Source organism: Syngnathus leptorhynchus, chromosome 6, assembly GCF_054491065.1.
Source record: "Syngnathus leptorhynchus isolate UIUO chromosome 6, UIUO_Slep, whole genome shotgun sequence".
Taxonomy (NCBI): Eukaryota; Metazoa; Chordata; class Actinopteri; order Syngnathiformes; family Syngnathidae; genus Syngnathus; species Syngnathus leptorhynchus.
Window position 1 is genome coordinate 4,763,934 of NC_141200.1, and position 21,346 is coordinate 4,785,279.

General features: G+C 40.6%; 3 protein-coding genes across 7 annotated transcripts; 2 read left to right on the top strand and 1 right to left on the bottom strand.

Moving 5' to 3' along the window:
- Positions 1-18: 18 nt before the first annotated feature.
- LOC147055450 (GRB2-related adapter protein 2-like) lies at positions 19-3,802 on the bottom strand. Of its 4 annotated transcripts, XM_085914843.1 has the most exons (8): positions 3,784-3,802; positions 2,387-2,472; positions 2,255-2,310; positions 1,942-2,081; positions 1,650-1,739; positions 1,311-1,476; positions 1,133-1,240; positions 19-1,020 (listed from the first exon to the last, which is right to left on the bottom strand). In XM_085914843.1, the coding sequence occupies exons 2-8, from the start codon at positions 2,427-2,429 to the stop codon at positions 481-483; spliced, it is 1,143 nt and encodes a 380-aa protein (XP_085770969.1). In that variant the 5' UTR covers positions 2,430-2,472; positions 3,784-3,802; the 3' UTR covers positions 19-480. The 4 variants fall into 4 exon arrangements, with proteins under 4 accessions (XP_085770969.1, XP_085770968.1, XP_085770966.1 ...); XM_085914842.1 differs by lacking the exon at positions 3,784-3,802 and having other exon boundaries at positions 2,387-2,567; XM_085914840.1 differs by lacking the exons at positions 2,387-2,472; positions 3,784-3,802 and having other exon boundaries at positions 1,942-2,375.
- tbc1d2b (TBC1 domain family, member 2B) lies at positions 3,246-11,038 on the top strand. The gene is made up of 13 exons (XM_085914835.1): positions 3,246-3,676; positions 4,667-4,817; positions 5,455-5,626; positions 6,301-6,455; positions 6,549-6,772; positions 6,835-7,254; positions 7,445-7,555; positions 7,655-7,851; positions 8,005-8,499; positions 9,055-9,172; positions 9,292-9,477; positions 9,557-9,678; positions 9,746-11,038. Exons 1-13 carry the CDS (start codon positions 3,332-3,334, stop codon positions 9,939-9,941), a joined length of 2,892 nt encoding a protein of 963 aa, XP_085770961.1. The 5' UTR covers positions 3,246-3,331; the 3' UTR covers positions 9,942-11,038.
- A 50-nt stretch (positions 11,039-11,088) lies between these two features.
- On the top strand, positions 11,089-20,750 carry dapk2b (death-associated protein kinase 2b). Of its 2 annotated transcripts, XM_085914838.1 has the most exons (12): positions 11,089-11,216; positions 11,571-11,698; positions 15,112-15,333; positions 15,804-15,942; positions 16,416-16,545; positions 16,631-16,679; positions 16,761-16,787; positions 16,865-17,017; positions 17,237-17,282; positions 19,533-19,622; positions 19,699-19,779; positions 19,851-20,750. In XM_085914838.1, exons 2-12 carry the CDS (start codon positions 11,622-11,624, stop codon positions 19,932-19,934), a joined length of 1,098 nt encoding a protein of 365 aa, XP_085770964.1. In that variant the 5' UTR covers positions 11,089-11,216; positions 11,571-11,621; the 3' UTR covers positions 19,935-20,750. The 2 variants fall into 2 exon arrangements, with proteins under 2 accessions (XP_085770964.1, XP_085770963.1); XM_085914837.1 differs by lacking the exons at positions 19,533-19,622; positions 19,699-19,779; positions 19,851-20,750 and adding an exon at positions 17,701-19,519.
- The last annotated feature ends 596 nt before the right edge of the window (positions 20,751-21,346 follow it).

Genomic DNA, 21,346 nt, shown 5'->3' on the forward strand with positions numbered 1-21,346 from the left:
AGACTGACAACTATAAACTTCAATTTGTGAGTGCTTTTATTTTGCTTTTAACACAGCAAGGCATAAGTAAAAAAAAAAAAAAAAGGAAACAATTCAGATGTGATCAATTAATACATTTCATTTCACACCTTCAGTACAATATAAAACAAAAATAGTAGTAAATGCGAAAAACAAAAAAAATTCTACTCATAAAACCTCAACACTCTGCTATTAGTGGCAGTATCTGGAAAATAATTGTGCTTTATTTTGGGTGTAATTACACTGTTGACCACTAGATAGAGGTACATTTATTTTGAGTTTGTATAAACAATGAATTTCAGCACTGCCTTTTTTTTTTTTTTAAATAAAGGATTGAACGACATCCTCTGCCATCCTGCTTTTTACGCCGACAAAAAGCAACAGCTGTAGGTTTATTTTATGAAGATTATGCGCCTAGCTTTAAACCGTACTACTTACTCCACAACAAACGATTGAGGTCCTTCACTGACACATACGTGTCGCTTTGCCTATGCCAGGGATGATCTCGTAGATGTCATCGTGAGAAAAGGAGCCTCTGAAGGCTTCTGCGTGTATCCCACCATAAACCAAGTTACTGTGACCTTGCGGAAGGTGCAATTTGGTTTCTTTGCATTCAGTGTGAGGGCTACCGGGCATACCGGCCAGGAAATAAACACGATCGTCCTTCAGGTGCTCAATGCTGTGACCTCTTTGAGGTACTCTGCAAGGGTTTATCACCGCTTGTGTTTTTCCTGGAAAAGATCTTGATCCAGAAGTGAGATCTTCTGAACAAAGCAAAGAATATTCCAGTGCAGATAGGGAACGACACATTCTGGAGTTCTGATCCAGTGTGGTGGTTCTTCTTGCGGTAGCGCCGGGCAAACTTTCATTATGTATATGTTGCTGGCTTGCATGAAGATCTCTGGTTAATTTCTTTTGGATCTTAGCGTACAGCATCCTGTTTGGATCACTAGGTGCAACATTTTCATGATGTCTGGTCCTCCTTGGCAGTGGTGGCACTTCCTGTTTTGGACAAGATTTTATTAAATTGAAAAGAAATCCGGTTTGCTGAGATTTATTCTTAAACATAGAAAAGTGAGCAAGCATCAGAATTTTTCCTGATGACCACACCTACCTCAAGTGTTCTTTTTGTCTTTGGCTGCTCAGAATTTCTGTCCACTTTGTTCTTGGCTTTGCTATGCGACGCATGTCGAATTACATCATATGCCCTGTCTGCAGGTTCCTGCAGAATTCCCCAGATTTAGACTTTTTGGTATGCAAGCAAATTCAAATTAAGATGAGATGTGTCTCACCTCAAAGCATGATGGTATGAGATATTCTCCAAATGGCTCAATGGGGTTCCTCTGATAATGCCGGATTAGGTCCACGACTGTGTCGTGTCCCTCAGCGGCTCCACGGACAAAAAAACGTCCCGTGTCACTTTGGTTTATCACAAAGTGTCGACAGCAATCGCGGCCTCTGTAACGGCGATAACGTGTTAACTGAAGCTTCGTGCAGTTTGTTCATGTTACACGAAATCAATAAGTACACGCCAAATGTTTGGCAAGAAACTGTTAAAATTGATTGTGGCTTTATATGACATCATCAAAATATGTAAAAATAAAAAAAAATAAAAAATCCAACAGCCTCACCTATAAGAAAGAACGTATCCGATGACTTTGTCACTGATACAGATGAGGAAATGACCTTCTTCCTTTTCTTTGAGGATTTCTTCCGCATCCCTGTAGGCAAAAACAAAAAATTGAAGATAAATGAAAATCTCATCAAGGGTCTTGAATTTGCTTGATGTAACTTTTGGGGTTAAAAGCTGTGTTATACAAGTGAGAACTGAACTCATGGATGATTTTTTTTTTTTTAAATCATAAAAAAAAGTATAAAAATGCAGTTTCAGTGACAGAAATGGTAAAATATTGGATCTCTTACTCTCTGGTGATGAAACCCGCAAACCAAGCGGGTAAGCAGCCATTTTGAGCGATGTGCGACGCACAAGTTTCGAGAAACCATTTTGAAGACAGTTCAATGAGTTTCCGATGGTGAAGCGATTGTGACGCGGGTTCAGTATTCTTTGAAGACACAAAGACAAGCAATATTTGAAGTGATGCTATAATTCTGCTCTTACTTTTGGCTAACTCTTCAAAGACATTATGACTAAAATATACTCTGTTTTTAATCCCATATTTTTGCTGCATTATAATCTCCTTTGTTGTAAATTCTTTTTTTTCAAAATGGTTCTAACCTTGAAACCAAACCTCCAAAAGGTCCTTAGGGACTTCAACCATGATCTGCCACTTCCTGAAACAAACAATATAAAACTTTAACAATTAGGGTTTTATCACAAAATAATTTTAGGCCGCAATGGTTACTGTACCTTTCTCCGCTGTTAGCTTTGCGCGATTTGAATGCGATGTCATCTCAGCAACTGTCTCTTGAGTTCAGTTGGAGAGTCTTTATAACCTTTAATCAGAAGGACTGTGATTTGACAGTGACATTTATTCTATTTTTTTTCCCCGTGCAAGGCTGTTGCAGAACGATCCTCATTTGCATCACATACAGACACAGGCAATGTGTCATGCCTGGTGAGAAACGGAAAGTAAGAAAAAAAAAAAAAGTTTGTGGTTTTTACACCAACATTGCTTTGCGAGGGGAAAGGTTTGTCCTCAAGGTGGACTGCTTCCTGTGGCAATAACAAACAAAATGTTCACGTACAAGTGTGAAAGAATGGAAATAATTTGCGTGAAAAACAACAAAACTATTTCATGTCCTGTAAATAAAAACGACATATTGTCATTAATAGTGGTTGTCTGGTAATATAGACGGGAAAAAGTCTGACTCACACTGAGTGGAATCATGATGATCTGTTCCATCTTCAACCATCTTAAGTGATCACAGTCTCGGAAATGATGCACTTGTATGATATGAAGTAATCATTTATGGTAAATATACAATATAACACTATATTCGGTCCATAACTAAGTGCAGCATTTCTATCGTAACTTGATCTCAGCTACTTTAGACTGTCATGTGTCTTAGATGTGACTCACAAAGTTCTTGTCTAGCACTTCTTCCTCAATGGCACCATAACTCAAATAGTAATCATTTCAGAATTGTTACATATATAGAGACAAATTTCAGTAGTATTTTAGACAAGTTAATCACGACAAACAGCACCATCTAGCGGCCAGCTCGTCATTTCCATATTCCCCGAAATACACTACAACTCCCATAATGCTTTGTAACGAAGACGGCCAGTCATGCGGATAGAAACAAGAGTGGGCATCCACGACGCTGCACGAAGAAGAAACTTCGAAGAAAGATGCACGAAGAGGAGGATGGCGGTGAGCCCAACTCCGGCCCAGCTTCTCGGCTCGAAGCCTCCGTCAAGACAACCAACGGAACCGACGTGGAGTCAACGAAGGAGCAGACATCCAAGCTGTGCGGCTTCTTAAGCAAACTGTCCGGCAAGGGGCCCTTGAGGGGGTACAAGCCGAGGTGGTTCGTTTACGATTCCAGGAAATGTTATCTATATTATTTCAAGAGTCCCCAAGACGCTTTGCCTCTTGGACACATTGAAATCGGCGATGCATGCTTCAGCTACGACGTGGAGGCCGAAGAGGGACACTTTCAAATCAGCACGGCCGGGAAGGAGTTTTTACTTAAGGTAACAACTTTTCAAACAAGTGTTCCCCAAACTTGTTGAGGTGCAACACAACTCTTTTCCCTTTCAGTTTTTGCACCACTGACACACCCATTTTCACTATTCCGTACCGTCACGTAGAGGTTTTAGTAGCTCTGTCATCAAATCTACGACATATATTTGCCTGATTTCATTCCTTTATTCAAATTAAGGAAGCCTTTGGAATTGTTTTAATATGTACATCAATTGCTCTTTCAAATGTAATGAATTTTGGACCATTCGTCTTGACAAAAGCAGCTAACTTTTTGGAATGTCTGACGTGAAGAGCCTCTTTGAGTCATGTCACAACATCTCATTTGGGTTGAGGTCAGCAGATTTGAAGAAATTCCAAAGGGTTCACTACTTCACATACTTTCCTCCCTCTGTAAGTAAAAGAAAAATAAATACTGACTGTCTGGGAAAGTTTACAGGTTAAGCTCAGTTGATAAGTCATCTTTAAGTGTCATGTGATTGCCCTCACATGATCCAGATGACACATTTGAACAGATGGTAGAAATGATCAATGCCAAATAATGCGTGAATGAAAACTGTCATTCAATGAAGGGTTAAAAATAAAGATACTTGAATCAGGGGAAACACAATTCATGATGATGATTGTTTTTATCACAACTCATGATGATGATTGTTTTTATCACACAATATGTTTATAAATAAGTATGCCCTATCTTAAAAAATGTATTCATAAATATTTCCTACTTTGATTTAGTAGTATAAAGATTCGTGGTTATATAAGGAGTTGAAAGGTTTGGAAACTATTAAGTGTTTTTAGGATGTAACGCAGCTGTTCCAAACCTTTTGTCTGACCTGCGTTATGCTATTATATTTAAGTTAGTTTGATTTTTCTTTTTCTTAGCGGTCTTTTTGATCAAATTTATTTGCATAACACCTTTCAGCAACAATAAATGGTGCAGGTGGGCGTCCATCTTGAAAGTGTTTTGTCATTGCGTCTCGCAGGCCCCCAGCAAGCAGGTGATGCACTTCTGGTTGCAGCAGCTCCAACAGAAGCGCTGGGAGTTCAGCAACATGCGAGGCTGCGGACAGAGGGACAGCTGGAGCTCTCCCACCTTAGCCCACCCTGTCAGTGGACTTGTTGCCAAAGACAATGGTGTGAGAAACTTTATTATTATAATTATTATTATCTCACCGTCAAATGACATAACTGTCCCTGCATTTGGTTACTATCCACATCTGTTCATTTTGGGGGAAAATGGTGTCAAGCTTGCTTTGATGAATCATTTTCCGCTTTAAAAGTCCTTGCTGTTTGTTTTTTCTCTCGTGTTCTGTGATATGTGTGTGGGAGGGGCAGATAAGAACCACGAGGTCAGTCAAACATTCAATGAAGTCTGCCTCCAAATGCTTTAAAATTTTAATAGATTTTTGATTATTTTTTGACACCACAAATAAAAGCGCACAAATTAATTGGCGTTTTGCTTTTTGTAAGATAAGGTTAGAACTAAAGCAGGTCCACAATAATTTCATTTTACAAAATAGCCATCACACATCCATGTTGCATTTTTTATTGATCAGTTCCGCCGTTTCCGTGTCTCCCTTGTTGTTAATTGATAGCGTCACACGTTGGCTGAAAAAAAAAAAAGAAGCAACATCATGTGTGCGAACTGATCTATTCAAAAACACCGCGCCATGAAATTGGTACACATTCTCAATTTCCTGCAGTTAATATAACATAATATCTATTTTTGTGGTTTGCATAGTTGCAGATAAAAATACTTTGTGAATTTCAGATGCATTCCTGTTTGAGAAGCTCAGTGACAGCATGGAGCAGGTCCGCAATGACTTTGCCATGGAGTCCGAGACGGAAGGCGGCGGAACGGTCGGGATCCAATCAGCCAGAGGGACGTCCCCTTCCACAAATACCCTCAATTTCTCTCTGAAGAACTTTGGTACAGAGCTCAGGTCGGTACATTTTCTGCAGTGTTATATTGCATTTCAGCAAATTCCAGCAACCGATTAATCCCTCAATGAATATTTATAATGAATAAAATAGTTCCTTGACGCTTCCAACTATAAGATAATAAATTACACAATACAGATTTTAAAAGTGCTAATATTAGCCAATTAATTCATCAGTCAGTTCCTATTTGATTATTTAGTTAATAACTCAGCATATGGGTAAAGAAAACCACATTAATTAATTGAATAAAAAGCTGGGAGAAGTGTTCAAATGCACGTATAATGTTTTTAGGAAGTCTGTTTAAAAATGGGTGACTGAAACAGGCAAAACAAGTTTGCTTTGGGGAGGAAAGACAATGCCCCCTCACCTCTTAGGTGGATTGCAATAGAGGAAATTGTTACACGCGCTTGCTGTTATCGGACACAGGCGTGAATAGTTCCCCTTCTGTGGCAAACATGATTCAACACTAAAATGACCGCAATCTGACTTGCAAGTTGTGTCATCACAGTGGTACAAAAAAAAATAAACAATCTCATCCTTCACCATGTATTTAAAAAGCGACTGAGAATGTCAAAATCTTTATTAAATCAAATGAGCTCACAGTGTTTTTGTGTTGTTGTTTTTTTGTCGAGTGAGTCAGGCAGAAATCTCTGCTGACGAGTTTGCGTCTTTTCAGGAACTCCATGTCATATCTGAGGCCGGGTCGGGGAGGCGACAGCAAACGGAGCGTCTTTTACACGGGCAACAATAGCAGCGCAGATGATTGGGAGCTGGTGGACGCTCCTCCCAAAGACTTCCCCGAACACAAACATCATCCAGAAGCTCACAGACGTACGTTCCATTCTCTCATTCCTCACTACAATACTTCTCTTTGGTCCATAAAGTAAACTTTTTTTTTTTTTTTAACCAAATCTCGTCTCTTAGATTCCTTTGGATCGGCATTTGACTTTGTGCGCAACTCGTCCAGACCCAAGAAGCCTCTCCTCACGATGGGCCCCGGGAAGTTTGGCCGTAGCGCCGAAAGCTCCCCGGTGGAGTTTAACGGCAAATCTTTGGAGTTGCAACTTCGCCTCCAAAACCAGCAGGAAGAAATGTGTCGAATGCAACAGGAACAAGCCAAGCTCAAGGAGGAGCTGGCCAGTCAGAAGGTAGAAATTGATGAAATAGACTTCCTTATATGGTCCTCAAAGAACATTTTCCTTTCAACCAGGAGCTGGTGAGACTTTTGCAGCAGACCTTAAGAACATCCCAGAGCGATCGCCAACCAACACACCGTCCACCTCCAGATCCGTCATCCACCGACTCCGATCAGACTCACCATCCGGCGGTAAACCCGGAGGAGGTGGCACGTTTAGAAAGCCAGGTTCAGGAACGAGACGGACAGATCCAGTCCCTGTGTGGCCACATGGAACGTCTGGCCTTGGAGAAGGAGAGCCTCCAGCAAGAGCTGAAGAGTCTGAAAATCAAAGTAGGGGAGATTAATGACCAGCTGGGCATGCTGATGGAGACCATCCAGGCCAAAGATGAAGCCATCATAAAACTGTCGCAGCAGAGCTCTGAGCTGAGCGCGACTTCCAATGATGCTTCGCCACCTCCTGGGAAAGAACAACAAGAGGTGGACACCCTCAAGGTATCGCAGTCTGCACACTATTACTGACATCCATTTGATACATTTTTTATTTATCTATTTAAAAAAAATATTGTTTTATTTATGATGATGTTATTATATTTATTTAGTTATTTATAGACTAATATTTTTCCAATTACTTTCTTTTATGAATTCAAGTCCTTTCCAATTATGTCATGAATTTCACTTTCAGGACAGTCTCCAAGGCTATAAAACTCAAAACAAGTTCCTAAACAAAGAGATCCTGGAGCTCACAGCCCTACGCAGAAATGCAGAAAATCGTGAGAAGGCATCGGAAGCAAAGGTATGGCACAGTTCTGTGGGCATGTTGGTACGGAACGAAACGGGAAGTCTGAATCATTCTTAGAGGAAGTCCAATATGACTTTTTTTGTGTGTGGGTAGTACACAGCGCTAGAGGCCAAGCTGTGTCAGGTGGAGAGTAAGTATCTGGTGCTGCTACAAGAGGTGAAGAACCCAGTGTGCTCCTCTTCGGAGCAGAGTCCCGCCCGGGAGGTCATCTCCAGATTGTTGGAGGACGCCCTACAGTTGGAGAGCCCCGAGCAAGAAGAACACCCCGTCTTTAAACCAAACACTGTCAGGTATCAACTACACAGATAGAATTGAAACATTCCCACAGAATGGAAAAGAGTGACAATGTCAGATTCACGATCATTTCACTGGCTGGATTTAAGCCCCGCCCCCGTCGGATTAATCCCACGTGTCCTTTTTTTTTTTTTTTATGTCATTAACAGCGAATACGATGCATACGGCTTCAAGACCTTACCCGAGGAGGAGGAGGAAGAAGAGCGCCTCGTCGCCAAAGTCAGAGCCTTGGAGCTCAAGTCCCTCTCCATGACGGATCAGGAGGTGTCCATCGGCGTCAAGTGGGAGAACTATCTGGCCGGAACCATGAACCGGAACTTGGTGCGCTCTCCCGAGCTCAAGTCGTTGATCCGCTGGGGTATTCCACACGAGCATCGCTCCCACTTGTGGCGCTGGTGCGTCTCCGTCCACGTCAAGAAGTTCCGGGATACCTTGCCGGCCGATTATTATGAGACGTTACTGAACGTGGCCCAGGACAAGCCCAACCCAGCTTTGAAGCAGATCGAATTGGACTTATTGCGGACTTTACCCAACAACAAGCACTACTCTTCTCCCAGCGCCATCGGAATCCAGAAGCTCAGGAATGTCTTGGTGGCTTTCTCCTGGAGGAATCCTGACATCGGCTACTGCCAGGGATTAAACAGGTATTTAGAACAATTAAATGTTCCTCCGCTAGATGGCAGTAAATAGATTTTAATTGCGAGTCACTAGTTGAAGTTCATACAACAGACTAACAGCTTTGTGTTTGGCTAAAAAAAAAATAAGTGCCTTAGCTCAAAGCGGTGAAACACTTTTCGGAAGTAAATCGACTCTGTGCTGAAAAATGTAAAACATGACTCATCACAATTCCAACAATAAAATCAAATTGATGTAGATTTTATAACTAGACTTTTGTAACTACTTTCAATGAGTAAATTAATTTCATTTACAATTATAATGGTCTTAATACTGTGCAGGGTTTTTTTTTTCTTGCCCTTTGCAATCCTTGTAACAAAGCCTATTGGACATAGGTGTCCTTATGGATGCCTGAAGAGGCAAAGGAGAAGTTTCTCACTTTGACATGTGACACCATTTTTATGTACTTCCCATATTTTCCAGCTGATGAATATTTTTGGCCCTCTAGCCACCAATTGGGAAAAAAAAAATCACACCATTTTGATCTAACCTGTAATTTGTTTTTTTAATTTTTTTTTTTTCAGGCTGGCAGCTATTGCGTTGCTCTATCTGGACCAAGAAGATGCCTTTTGGAGCCTTATAGCCATTGTGGAAGTGTTCATGCCGAGAGATTACTACACCAAGACTCTGCTCGGCTCGCAGGTAAACAAACAAGCTTCATTCTTTTATATATACTCTATGTAAAGTATATTTTATTCATTTATTTACTTTATTGTAGTTGAGTGCTTAAAAAAGTGCAGTAACGCTGATTGTGGTCGCAGGTGGACCAGCGCGTGTTCAAGGACCTGATGAGCGAGAAGTTGCCGCGTCTCCACGCCCACTTTGAGCAGCACAAGGTGGACTTCTCCCTCATCACCTTCAACTGGTTCCTGGTGGTGTTTGTGGACAGCGTGGTCAGCGAGATCCTCTTCAAGATCTGGGACGCCTTCCTCTACGAAGGTCCTAAGGTCAGATGGACCGACAAATGATGTGTTTGTTCGAGAATCCCATGTGGCTTTTTATTGATCTGCCAATTTCCCTCCACAGATCATCTTTCGCTTTGCTCTTGCTCTCTTCAAATATAAGGAAGAGGAATTTTTGAAGTTGCAGGATTCCACCACCATCTTCAAATATCTCCGATATTTCACTCGCACAATCCTTGATTCTAGGTAAGGAAATCGAAAACATGCCTTGGCAGTTTCTTTTGAATTCTCGAACAATATTTTCCCCTTTCAGGAAGTTAATGAACATCGCTTTCGTGGACATGAACCCCTTCCCGATGAGGCAAATCCAGAACCGGCGTTCGTTCCATCTGGAGAAGGTTCGCTTGGAGCTGACCGAGCTGGAGGCCATCAGGCAGACCTTCCTGCGAGAGAGGGAGACGTCTCAGGACCGACGCAGCTTCCTCAGCGACGACGACGAGGATAACTAACGTGGACAAACAATTTGCTTTCCATTTCGCTGGACCAATCAACTTGTGGAGTGAAATATCACAACCTATCAGTATTCCTGCCTGTCCTTTCCCCTTTTTATGTTTCACATTGCTCATGTACTTGTCTTAAGATGGCTGTCCAAATCAGTATTTCTTCCATCTTTTGGCTGTTAACACTTTTCATGTACACGTGTATCTCAATCAATGATGGAAAATCCAATTTTAGTGCAATTGAAATTGAACTCCTAAAATGAATCGACTTTTCTTTTGACATTGAATTTATTGAGATGCATCTGTATATATCAAATGTTGAAAGACTTTGTGATTACACGTGCCACTGCCACTTAAAATGCTCATTTGGTTTCAAGTATAGCATATATTTTAATCAACTTGAACATTTTACTTATGCACAAAAATGTCTTAATTTCACACCACAAAACATTTCCGCGCATTTGGAGTTTATTTGAGCTGCTTTTGCTATTGTAGTTTCATTCCATGTCCACAAGGTGGCAGTATAGAGTGTCTGTTCTTTGACGCTGTTTTATTTGCCAGTTAAATCGTTTACTTGTTTTTCTATCTTCAGTCGAAAAAGTTGTTTTATTGCCCAAGTTTTTTACTGGCACATTTTTCCCTCATTTTAGGTGATTTAATTCCACATTGTGGACATTGCTGTTAGCTTTGAAAGAAACAAATTTGGGTTTGGTCCTATTAACGTTTTTTTGTTTTCATTTGGATTCCATTTGTGCTGGTGTATTGTTTATAGCTTTTTGTATGTAAATGCTTTTGGATCCTTTTGCTGTCTTCTATTATTGTGCTGTATAGGAATGTCAAGTTAATGTGCTGTTTTGGTTTAGTCTTAAAAAAAAAGCAGTAAATAGAGAGCAGCCCTTAAAAGGTTTGCAAGAAAGATGAAATAATGTGCGATAACATCAGCCAATTTATATAGAATAAGCTCTTTTTTTTTTTGCCAGCATTTTATTGCACACTTCCAATTATACGGCACTTCCACATCACCTATCAGTGTTCTATCAGGTACGTCATAGTTTGTTATTCTTTTCAAAATACATTCATTAATAAAAAATGTGAAATCGCTGTCATGTCGGTGTTATTGATAGCACGTCTCTCATGAGTCCTTTTTCATAAGGGGGAGGCATCAGTGGGAGGGACTTGAAGTCACACAAAAGTCTGATGCTGCTGCCATGGCGTGACACAATACCAGACAACACAAGAGGCTGAGTTAGGACACTGCGGAGCAGCTTCTGCATCTCAAACAAGGTACTTACTTCTAATACGCTTCTGTTTTTTGTTTACAACGAAAATATTGTCCCAAGTAGTAGCAGAACTTTTTGCCTAACTTGCCCCTGATTATCCCAAAAGCTCCTTTTATTTTTCATAATCCTGTTACATTCCCAACCCTTGAGCACTGTTACACAAACTATGCTTGGCACAGTTGGCATTTTGTGAACTGGATGTTCATTCAATTCGAGATATTTCTTCCAAGATGTAGTGAAAATAAGACCGGCTTTGAGATGGAATGCTTCTTGCAGCAAGCTGGGACATGCACCGTGAGAGACCAACAGTAGTCACTCCTTAGTGTATATGTGTGTGTGTTTGTGTGTGTGTGTGTAGGAAAGTAGATTTAGTGGCACCCACACTGCGTGGAGGAGATCATCCATATCAATGAGGACACCAAGCATGGCACTTTTCAAGCAGCAGGCTGTGGAGGACTTCTATGACATCGGGGAGGAACTGGGAAGGTGAGTGTAGTCAACCTCTCAAGCCTTTGACGCACCGATGCGTGTGTGTGTGTGTGATTGTGAAAGCAAAAAAAAAAAGTTGTGAAAAAGTGTAAATTAGTCTGCATGTGAGAGAGTGAGCGAATGTGTGTGCGCGTAAGGAGTGGGCTTGTAAAACCTGGGAGTGTTCGAAAGCAGGTCTTAAGGGCAAAACCGTAACAAGTTATGATTTGATGAGCTGTCTCGTGCGAATGAGCCCCACCTCAGGGTGGAGGAACTTTGTGCTGAATGAGATTTGGGCAGAGCCACTAGACGAATGTTGTCCCATGTGAGGAACCTGCAAGTCCATCTTCCCTGCTGACAGATGGACTGGGAGGGAGAGGAAAAGCTTCTCAACGTTACACCAGTAGTCCAAATATTCCTTTTGACCCGTCGTTTGCTATCTATTGTCACACCCCCGACATACTGGATGAACTGGAAAGAAGCTTGGGAGTTGTGTTTGGATATACTAATAGCGCTCAAGTTTGTTAGTACACCACTTGATTCTTTTTTTGTTTCGATTTGAATGGAATTCTGAGCCCTTAGATAACAGGTGGATTTGTATCCTTGTGTCGGATTTCGTTTACTACAGAAGTACGTAATGTTCGGCCGCAAACGAAAACTTTGACTGAGAACTCATTGACACTTTTTGAAAACAAATACGGCTGTGAATTTTATATTTCATAGTGTCTGACCAAATAAAATAAGACTGTCGTATGTAAATGGCAGCCAAGAGAAATGTTTTCCGTCTTCAAGAAGTCTTTGCGGAGCTTGTGGACTGGGAGGCAATGTGAGGTCACTCTGGTTATGTTAAAGTGGGAGGTGGGGGGGGAGCAAATGGTAAATAGAAAAGGGGATTTACACCATGCACGAGGGGGTCATCCAAAACACGTAGTCAGTTTAGGAGCTCTTCCTGCTGCATGAGGAATGTGTTTATCATTGAGGGAATTCCGTGTTGACCCTTTGCTCATTCCTGAGTTCAAGTTGGATGGAGGTCATCCCATAATTGTCAGCAGAGTTTCATAAGGATACGCCTGTCGGAGCACGCTTTGGTAACTACTTACTCAAACAGAAACAAACATTTAAGGTTGTTGCCCCTTTTTTTTTTTTTTTTGAAAAAAGAATGTGCAAGTTTGACAAAGTTGATTTGATATGGAGAAGGAAATGTAGAACCTGTCAAAGTCTGGTCATCATATCACATTGATGATGTCATCAGACACTATTTACTGAAAAAAAAAGTAAGATTTAAAAAAAAAAAAAATAATTAGAGCTACCCTAACCTGTAATAATATAATAATGTATAGTATAATATAATATAATGTGATACATAATATATATAATATATCAAATATAGTCTAATATAATCAAATATAATCTAATATAATCTAATATAATCTAATATAATGTAATATCAAATATATATAATATATCAAATATATCAAATATAATATAATATAATCTAGTGTAATATAATATAATATAATATAATATAATATAATAATGTAATGGTCATTTTCATAAGCCTGCCTACTGTTAAAGCACTGACCTCCATGATGCCCTGGAAATGCGCACCCATCTTTCATCATCCACCCATATTTGACTCATCCAGTTAGTGACTCAACTCGCTGAATTATGCATACGTGCGCGTGGTATGACCCACGGGGTTGCTAGGCTCAGAATTGCATCTAACCATCAAGCCGGCGCCACTTGTCTGAGCATTCCTCCGACCTTGGCTGCGTGCGGTTAATGACCTTCAGCTGTCGCACGTGGAAAACCTGCGGCGAGACGCCACGTTCTATCTCGGCGGCCCGGCTTAGAGTTAAGACGACCGGCACGCCCGGCTCGTTGCGGAATACCGTTTGCGGCATTGCGGGGTTTTTTTTTTGTTCCCCTCCTTTATTTCTATCCAAATAGGAGACCTTCCTCTTTTGCAATTCTGACACACACGACATGACGATTGCTGCCATGACACTTTTTTTTTTTTTTGCAACTTCATGCATGTCCTTGTCTTCATATAGAATGGGGTCAACTTATCACTCAGGTCTCAAGGGCGGAAAGGTCCCATAAATAGAACAACCAGAGGGAGTATTCCGGAATTCACACACTTTCATCTATCTCCTCACACACTTAGAAGAAGAGTTGTTATCATCTACTGGATTCTTCACCCCTGTCCTCTTCCTCACCTCCTCCATCCAACAATGGAATGTTTCAATGGCCTGACAGTGAAAATGTGATGGATAGAAATCAAATGAAAGGGCGCCTTAGGAAAATTGAATCTCCTACGTTTTTCTTAACCTTTGTGGAAAATGTCAGTGATGAAGGCAAAATGAAAATCAAACCGCACTGATTCAATTGAATTCCACTCTTTTGAATTCCAGCCAGATAGTAACCCATCTCCTCTATCTTCTTTTGCTTCCCATTTACTTTGGGTGTAATTCCACTGTCATCCAGTAGAGGGCAATTTAGCTTGACGCAAAATTTGAAAGAAGAACGAAAACAAGTAGTATTTCGAAATTAGCTTAGCTTTTGCTGTCAAGTTTTGAAAATCCTCTTTCATCCTAATTTTACGTCGACAGCAAATAATGGCTGTAGGTTTATTTTATAACCTGGAGGATATCGTGTGAGATCATAAGTCACATAGTAGTTTGGCAAAAAAAAAATGATTTGTTTATTGTAAACTCAGCTCTATTACACTCTCTCACGGGAATTGGCTGGTCTACCCCCACGTGTGATTAAAATGCTAACTGTTCCGGAAAAAGGGGGGGGGGTGAATTACAGCAAAGCACCGTGACCAAACATGCCAAAACAGTGAAGAAAAGGTCATGAGGTCAAAGCGGTTTGCCTTTTTTTTGCACATTGTCGTTGTTTGGTCGCTGTATCTCTTGCACAGCTCGTCAGACATTCTTCTTCTATGTAGCAGTGAAGAGATGACAGGTGCAGAGCATGTTATTCTTAGTTCAGCAGATAATGTCTGCTAACAGTGGACACAGGAAGGATCACCTTGGTATCACGGACAAGCTCAACACCTCCAAACCCAGACCTGGTTATTTACTATTAAGTTGTATGAAAAAACAGTGATGGAATGTGAAGGACGAGCTTGATAAGAAACGTAATGATTCACTAAGAGATCATTCTCGCTGTGTTGTGAAATTTTTAGGATTATTTGTTACTTGGCAGGAAATTTGCTCAAGAGGGAGGACAGCAACTTACGGCTTGACGTGATTGTTCTCAAACAGGAAGTGATGGATCATAGCACCATATTTCACTCACAACTTCCTTCCAGACGTTAACCTTCACCATCCTCTATATCCTGTTGACACTTGAGGATTGAATTCCCTTCTGAAAATCTTTTGTTAACACCAGATGTTTCAAATGAATCGTTTTTGTATCCGCAGCGGTCAATTTGCGGTGGTCAAACGTTGCACGGAGAAAACCACGGGCCTCATATACGCCGCCAAGTTCGTTAAGAAACGACAGAGTCGGGCCAGCAGACGCGGCGTGAAACGTGAGGAGATTGAAAGGGAAGTGGAAATCCTTCAACAGCTGCAACATCCTAACGTGGTGGCTCTTCACGACGTCTACGAGAACCGCACCGACGTGGTGCTCATCCTTGAGCTGTGAGTTCCAAAACCAAATCAAAGTGTACTTTGACATTTTCACTCCATGTTTGCTCAGTGAGTTTCTGTGTCCTTGTTTATTGTTTGCTCTCATTCCTGTACCCGAGCGGTTCTCACAGAATCAATAATGCCGGTTTTGAATAGAAGCCGGGGCGCCTCGCCTCGCCTGAACGCGGGAGACCCGATTAGAAAACCGTGAATGCTCAGTTTAGCATCTGACTGCTTTTGTCAACCACATGACGTGACGGAGTGCGTCACTAAGCTGGTCGTGTTTTTCAATGCGCCTTCGCTGGAGTTTTGCCAGTTGCTTTGTATGTCGACCTTTTCATCAATTCTTCTCAATATAACATTGAAAGAAGGGCAACGTTGTTGCCAAAAAAAATCCCGAGCATTCTAATTGAGCACATCTCAATCCTGTGATCATTTCTGAGGGCTTGCTACATAAACTCACTCTATGTGTTGTGTTACAGCGTTTCTGGCGGAGAGCTTTTCGACTTCCTGGCTCGTAAGGAGTCGCTTTGTGAAGAGGAGGCCACTCAATTTATCAAACAGATCCTGGATGGTGTCCAGTATCTTCACTCTAAGAGGATTGCACATTTTGACCTCAAGGTATAACATATTCATCATGTCATATGACTTGAGGGAGGCAAGATGGAGCTCATGTGAAATATGCTTGATGTAAGGCTTTGCAAACCGCACTTCCTTCCTGTTTTCGGAAGGTAGACGTCCAGACTCTCAGATAGAAACGCTGCTAGCTTGTCAAATTTGTTTCGAAGAGCAGTGTCGACCACACTACACGCTGATAGTCATCATCTTGATATGATTTCATTTGCTTGTTGGTATTCTGGGAGGTAAATTAAATTATTTATATAGGATTTGATCCCCCCCACCCCCCTATAAGGCCTTTTAATGGCTTCTAATGTGTCCTTAATATCAAAGTAACCTGTGCGTTGTTTTCCTTCATGCTTGCACCAAAGGCCACTTTGAGAAGGTATTTTGTGTTGTCACCATTTTGCGTGTGTTATTAACATCGAAAAGTAAAGTCCTGACAAATCTTCCAATTGTTTTTTGTTGTTCTCTAGCCAGAAAATATAATGCTACTGGACAGGAACGTTCCTCTTCCCCGCATTAAAGTGATCGATTTTGGATTAGCACACAAGATGGAAGCCGGAGCGGAGTTTAAAAATATTTTTGGAACTCCTGAATTTGTTGGTAAGTGTTTTTAGGATTTGGTCATGGTTGCTATCAAAAGAAATTGTCGGCTGATGTTTGCCATGTGGTGCTGTTTGATTTTCAGCTCCGGAGATTGTTAATTATGAGCCGCTGGGGTTGGAGGCAGATATGTGGTGAGTTTTTCAACTTTTTTCAATTTTAATTTTTTGATTTTTTGCAATAATGTGACCTTCTCTTGTCCTGTCTTCTCATAGGAGCATTGGAGTCATCACGTATATACTGTAAGTTGAATGAAAAACTCAAAAGTGTCCAAAGGAGATCATCCTAATTTCTCAATTGGTGTTTTTTTTTTTTTTAGTTTGAGCGGTGCGTCGCCTTTCCTGGGTGAGACAAAACAAGAAACGTTAGGGAACATCTCAGCCATGAGCTACCAATTTGACGAGGAGTTCTTCAGCAACACGAGTGAGCTGGCCAAGAGCTTCATCAGACAGTTGCTGGTGAAAGACACGAGGTACAACAACGCCGCCCCCCTTCTAAACTATTGTCGAATATTTGCGTTTTCAACAACCAGGCATCTTGTTCTTATTGCCTCACATATGTTTACTATTATATCACACCTCCAGGAATTGAAACCCAACCTGTTTTGGTTAAGATGAACGTGATCCTGAGGGGAGGTTTGCATCACTTGTGCTTGAAGATATTTACTCAGCTGCATTTTCTTTTGTTTTAGGAAACGAATGAACATCCAAGAAGCGCTCAACCATCCGTGGATTAAGGTACTGTGCTTGTGCGTGTGTGTGTTTTTGTTGCGTTGTCGCACGTTTTTGTAACGTAGCATGTTAATCCATCAAAGGTGTGCAGGAAAATGATGGGATCACTTTATTAGGAACACTTGCGCCATATCATGAACCAATGTATCATAAATAGTGTCTGCTTATCGAGGTGATAAAATATCTCAACCTTCTTCTTCTGACTCGTCTGCATATGGTAAAACCCAAAAAACAAACGCATGCTCTTGCTGTTTTTATGGTGCGCAAATGTGCGTAACACCCCGGCCGACAATGCTCAACGGACGGGTTTACACACTAATCCCTACGGAATCACCTTCTACTGGGAATCACCACTGCGTGTGTTGTGGATCTCCAACTGAGAGCTAACCTCTGACTCAGTGTTCCTCCATCCTTGTGTCTGAAGTCCTTCGGGCGTACGCCGGAGAGCACCGCCCCGGATGCTGAGCAGAAAGCCGAGCAGCTGAAGACCAAACGTCTCAAGGAATACACCATCCAGTCCCATTCCAGCATGACCACAAACAACTCATACGCCAGCTTTGAACGATTTGCCCGCGTGGTGGAGGACATCGGTTTGATGGAGACCGAGGTGACACAAGTGGCGGGGGCCCACCGTACCTTGCAAGATGACCTGGAGGCTCTGCTCGACATTTATAACGACAAAGAAGCCTGGTATAAAGAGGAGAACGAAAGCACCAGGAGGCAACTATCCCGGGTCCGCTATGAGTATCGCAAAGTGGAAGCCACCAGGAGGCTGTTGCGGGAAGACCTGTCGGGCATGGGCGCCAAATTGGAAAGCATCAGCGAGAAATACAAGGAGAGGGAAAATCAGATGGACGCGCTGAGGCAGGAGCTGAACTCGGAGTTGCAGTGGCTGCAGGAGGTGGTGAGCTCTTTGGATCCACAAGGAGCACACGATAGCTGTCTGGACATAGCGCTGAAGGAGCTGCTGCATCAGGGGACCCCAAAACCCCTCACAGAATCAAATTAACAAGAGGAGAGATTTTATATTATTGGGGTGTGAAGACTTTTAACATGGTTTTGAAAACTTGACACATTGGTTGTGTAAGCAAGTTAGACTGAAGTAAAGTGAAAATAAATTCTTCTTATGGAGTTTCACACCAAATTTGGATGATTGAAACAAAAATTGGCTTCAGAATGGTGAAAAATCAAATGGTGAACCTCCCCCAGGACGTCAACAGGACTTTCCACGACATGAAGGGGGCGCGCTAGCCACCAGCTAGCTTATGAGCTAACGGGTATTTTCCTCGTAAAAATAATTAAGAATTCACTTTAAAGGGTCTTTAAAAATCTCAAGTCAGGGAAAATGATGCTTTTTCTTTGTCTGCATTTGTATTTCTTTATATCTGACAGACTTTTTTACATTTCACTTTGTTTAAGCATTTGTTTTCCCTCAAAAATCAGAATAAGGTATTGTCAGTTTTCATAGCTTCTTCCACATCAGACTGATTTAAGCATGTCCTTGTGGAACCTAATGGGGCCCATAAACAGGTCTTTCTAGCATAAACATGTCCAAAGTGCAAATATTTAGTGGAGAACATTGCTCCCAGTACATTTGATTATTTTTCGCTCTGAAATGTGTTAAGCAAGCACGACGGATTGTAGGCTGACTCTGATAGATTTGAATTTTGGCAAGTGGAGGCTGTGAATGTTGTGTTGTCGATTATTTATGGCTTCGCTGTGTACTGAACGCCAAAGTGTAAAGCCAATCTTTCTAATGGAATTACACTTTTAATTTATTTTTCATTCCATTTTTTTTGTATTTAGTTTGTAACTTGGCAAGCAATTAAGTTACCTTTGCCATGATGTTGATTTGTTGGTTTGCTTCCTTTTTCAAAGATCACTTCTTAATGGAAATATTGCTTGTTTTTTATTTATGTATTTATTTATTTATTTTGCACAATATTTATTTCTTGGCTATATTTTGGAAAGCTCCAAACATATAAAAATGCATTTATCAGATCTTACATGCCTTACTTCTGTTATTGGAATTTTGAGTTATAATGTGCACTTTTTTTCACTTCTGTGAAAACATTCAATATTTTTTAATTCCTCAATTAAATATTTTTTTTAAATCAGTTTGTGTTCATTGTATATTGTTTGCCAAAATTAATATAATATTCCATTTTATTTTTACTAATCACACTTTAATGTATGTGCATCAAATATATATATATATATTTTTTTTTCTCATGTTGTCATTACTTTCCTCCACAGCCTCACAATACAAGACAAGCGATGGTCAAGAGGTTGTCGATAGTCAACTTGGATAACTTCAAGAGGCAGTACGCCAGACGCAGGTGGAAGGTAAAACTAACCGTACCCAATGATCATCTTACTGAAAAGAATAAATTGTTCAATTTCATGCTTCCTTTTTTGACAGCTCTCATTCCGGATTGTTGCTCTATGCAATCACTTAACTCGAATCATGAAGAAGGGCCACAAATTGCCAGCGGAAAACGGGGTAAGAATCACAATGAAAACAATTATATTATTAATGCGCTTGTGTTAACTCCCCAGTGTGTTTTTTATCAGAGGGATTGTGAAAGCGACCAAGAAGAAAACATTGAAATCCTAAAGAGGCGGCCGAGGACCAGAAAGAGAAGCAGCACTTCCTGAAAGAAGCATCTTAAAACATAAATGTGTTCACGTTCCTGTTGTGAGACACACCGCAGCTGTTACTTATCATCAAAAAAAGCAGCCTATACATTTCGCCACATAAGCTGCTGGCATGTTACGTAGCATTTTCAATTACTTTTTTTTTTTTCTTGCCGTAGTAGGATTATTGTTGACAGGATCTGATGAGATCGTGTTGCTTCACTGATGTAGACAGCTTCCGCTAATAACACGTAGTCTTAAAAATCCTTCAGCTGCCGGGTGCTGACAGTTGGGTTCTCTTCATATTGAGTGGGCCGCATGGAACTTTGTCCAAAATGTGGTTCCATTATCTTTTTATTGGGCATGGAGCCATATTTGTTAACATGTATACATACAAGTTCAGAATGGACTTTGAATGCCTCATTATGAGGCAAGTAAATCATTAGTCTCTTCACATGTAGGAAGAAAAAGATCGTTTAAAAATGTCTTTTTGGAATTTGCTCATGATGTTATAACAATGAAATATATTTTTACAGTATTGTTTTGTAAATGTTGAATATCAAAGTATTTCAGCAAGCGATGACGATGATGGTTGTGATTATTAATTGCTTAAGTGGCTCATGTGGTATAACAGTGTATAAATAAAGTACATATGTAATATACTTCATACAGTGCAAGCTCTTATGGAATCATTTGTTCATGGTAAATTTAATATATTTATGGTGCAAATATGAATATCAACCAAACGTCTTACTTGTTTTAAACGTTCTAATTTACTACATGTTTACTTTGATGCACTGTTAGTTGAAACAGTGTTTAATAAACTCCTCAAACTTACTGAAAGTGCATGTGATTTTTTTTTTTTTTTTCCCAGGACAATATAATATATCAAATATGTGAAAGACTTCATTGAGCCAAGCGGTCACTTGCTCTCACAAGACTCATGTTGTTTTGGAGCAATCATTCTGAAAGTGATTAGAGCGATCATTGGAGCAGATCTGAATGAATGTCTGGCAGCAACACAAAGTAGGCCACTGCAGCATGCCGAGATGGTGGGCGACATGGAGTTGCTCGGGGACAAAATTCCTTATCACATTTGTACAAGGAATGACACAATGTTCCACTTAAATTTTATATTTAAATCATCAGTCTCTGCATCTTTTAAGTGTGAAATCAAACAGAACCAGAAGCAATTTGTTTGGCTTTGGTAATTTGTCCACAGACTATAAGCACAAGGGTCATTCTCGCATGCAGACAAAAGAATGCATGGAGAAGTGATGGACAATATTGAAGGCAAACAAAATCAGGTACTTATTGCTATATTAGGCCTCCGCTTTGTTTTAATCATTTAGTTGATTTTAAGATGGAAATGTTTTTTTTATTCTGACTTGGTTTTATTGAGGTTCAACATGTTTTGAATCAAACAGAAATTT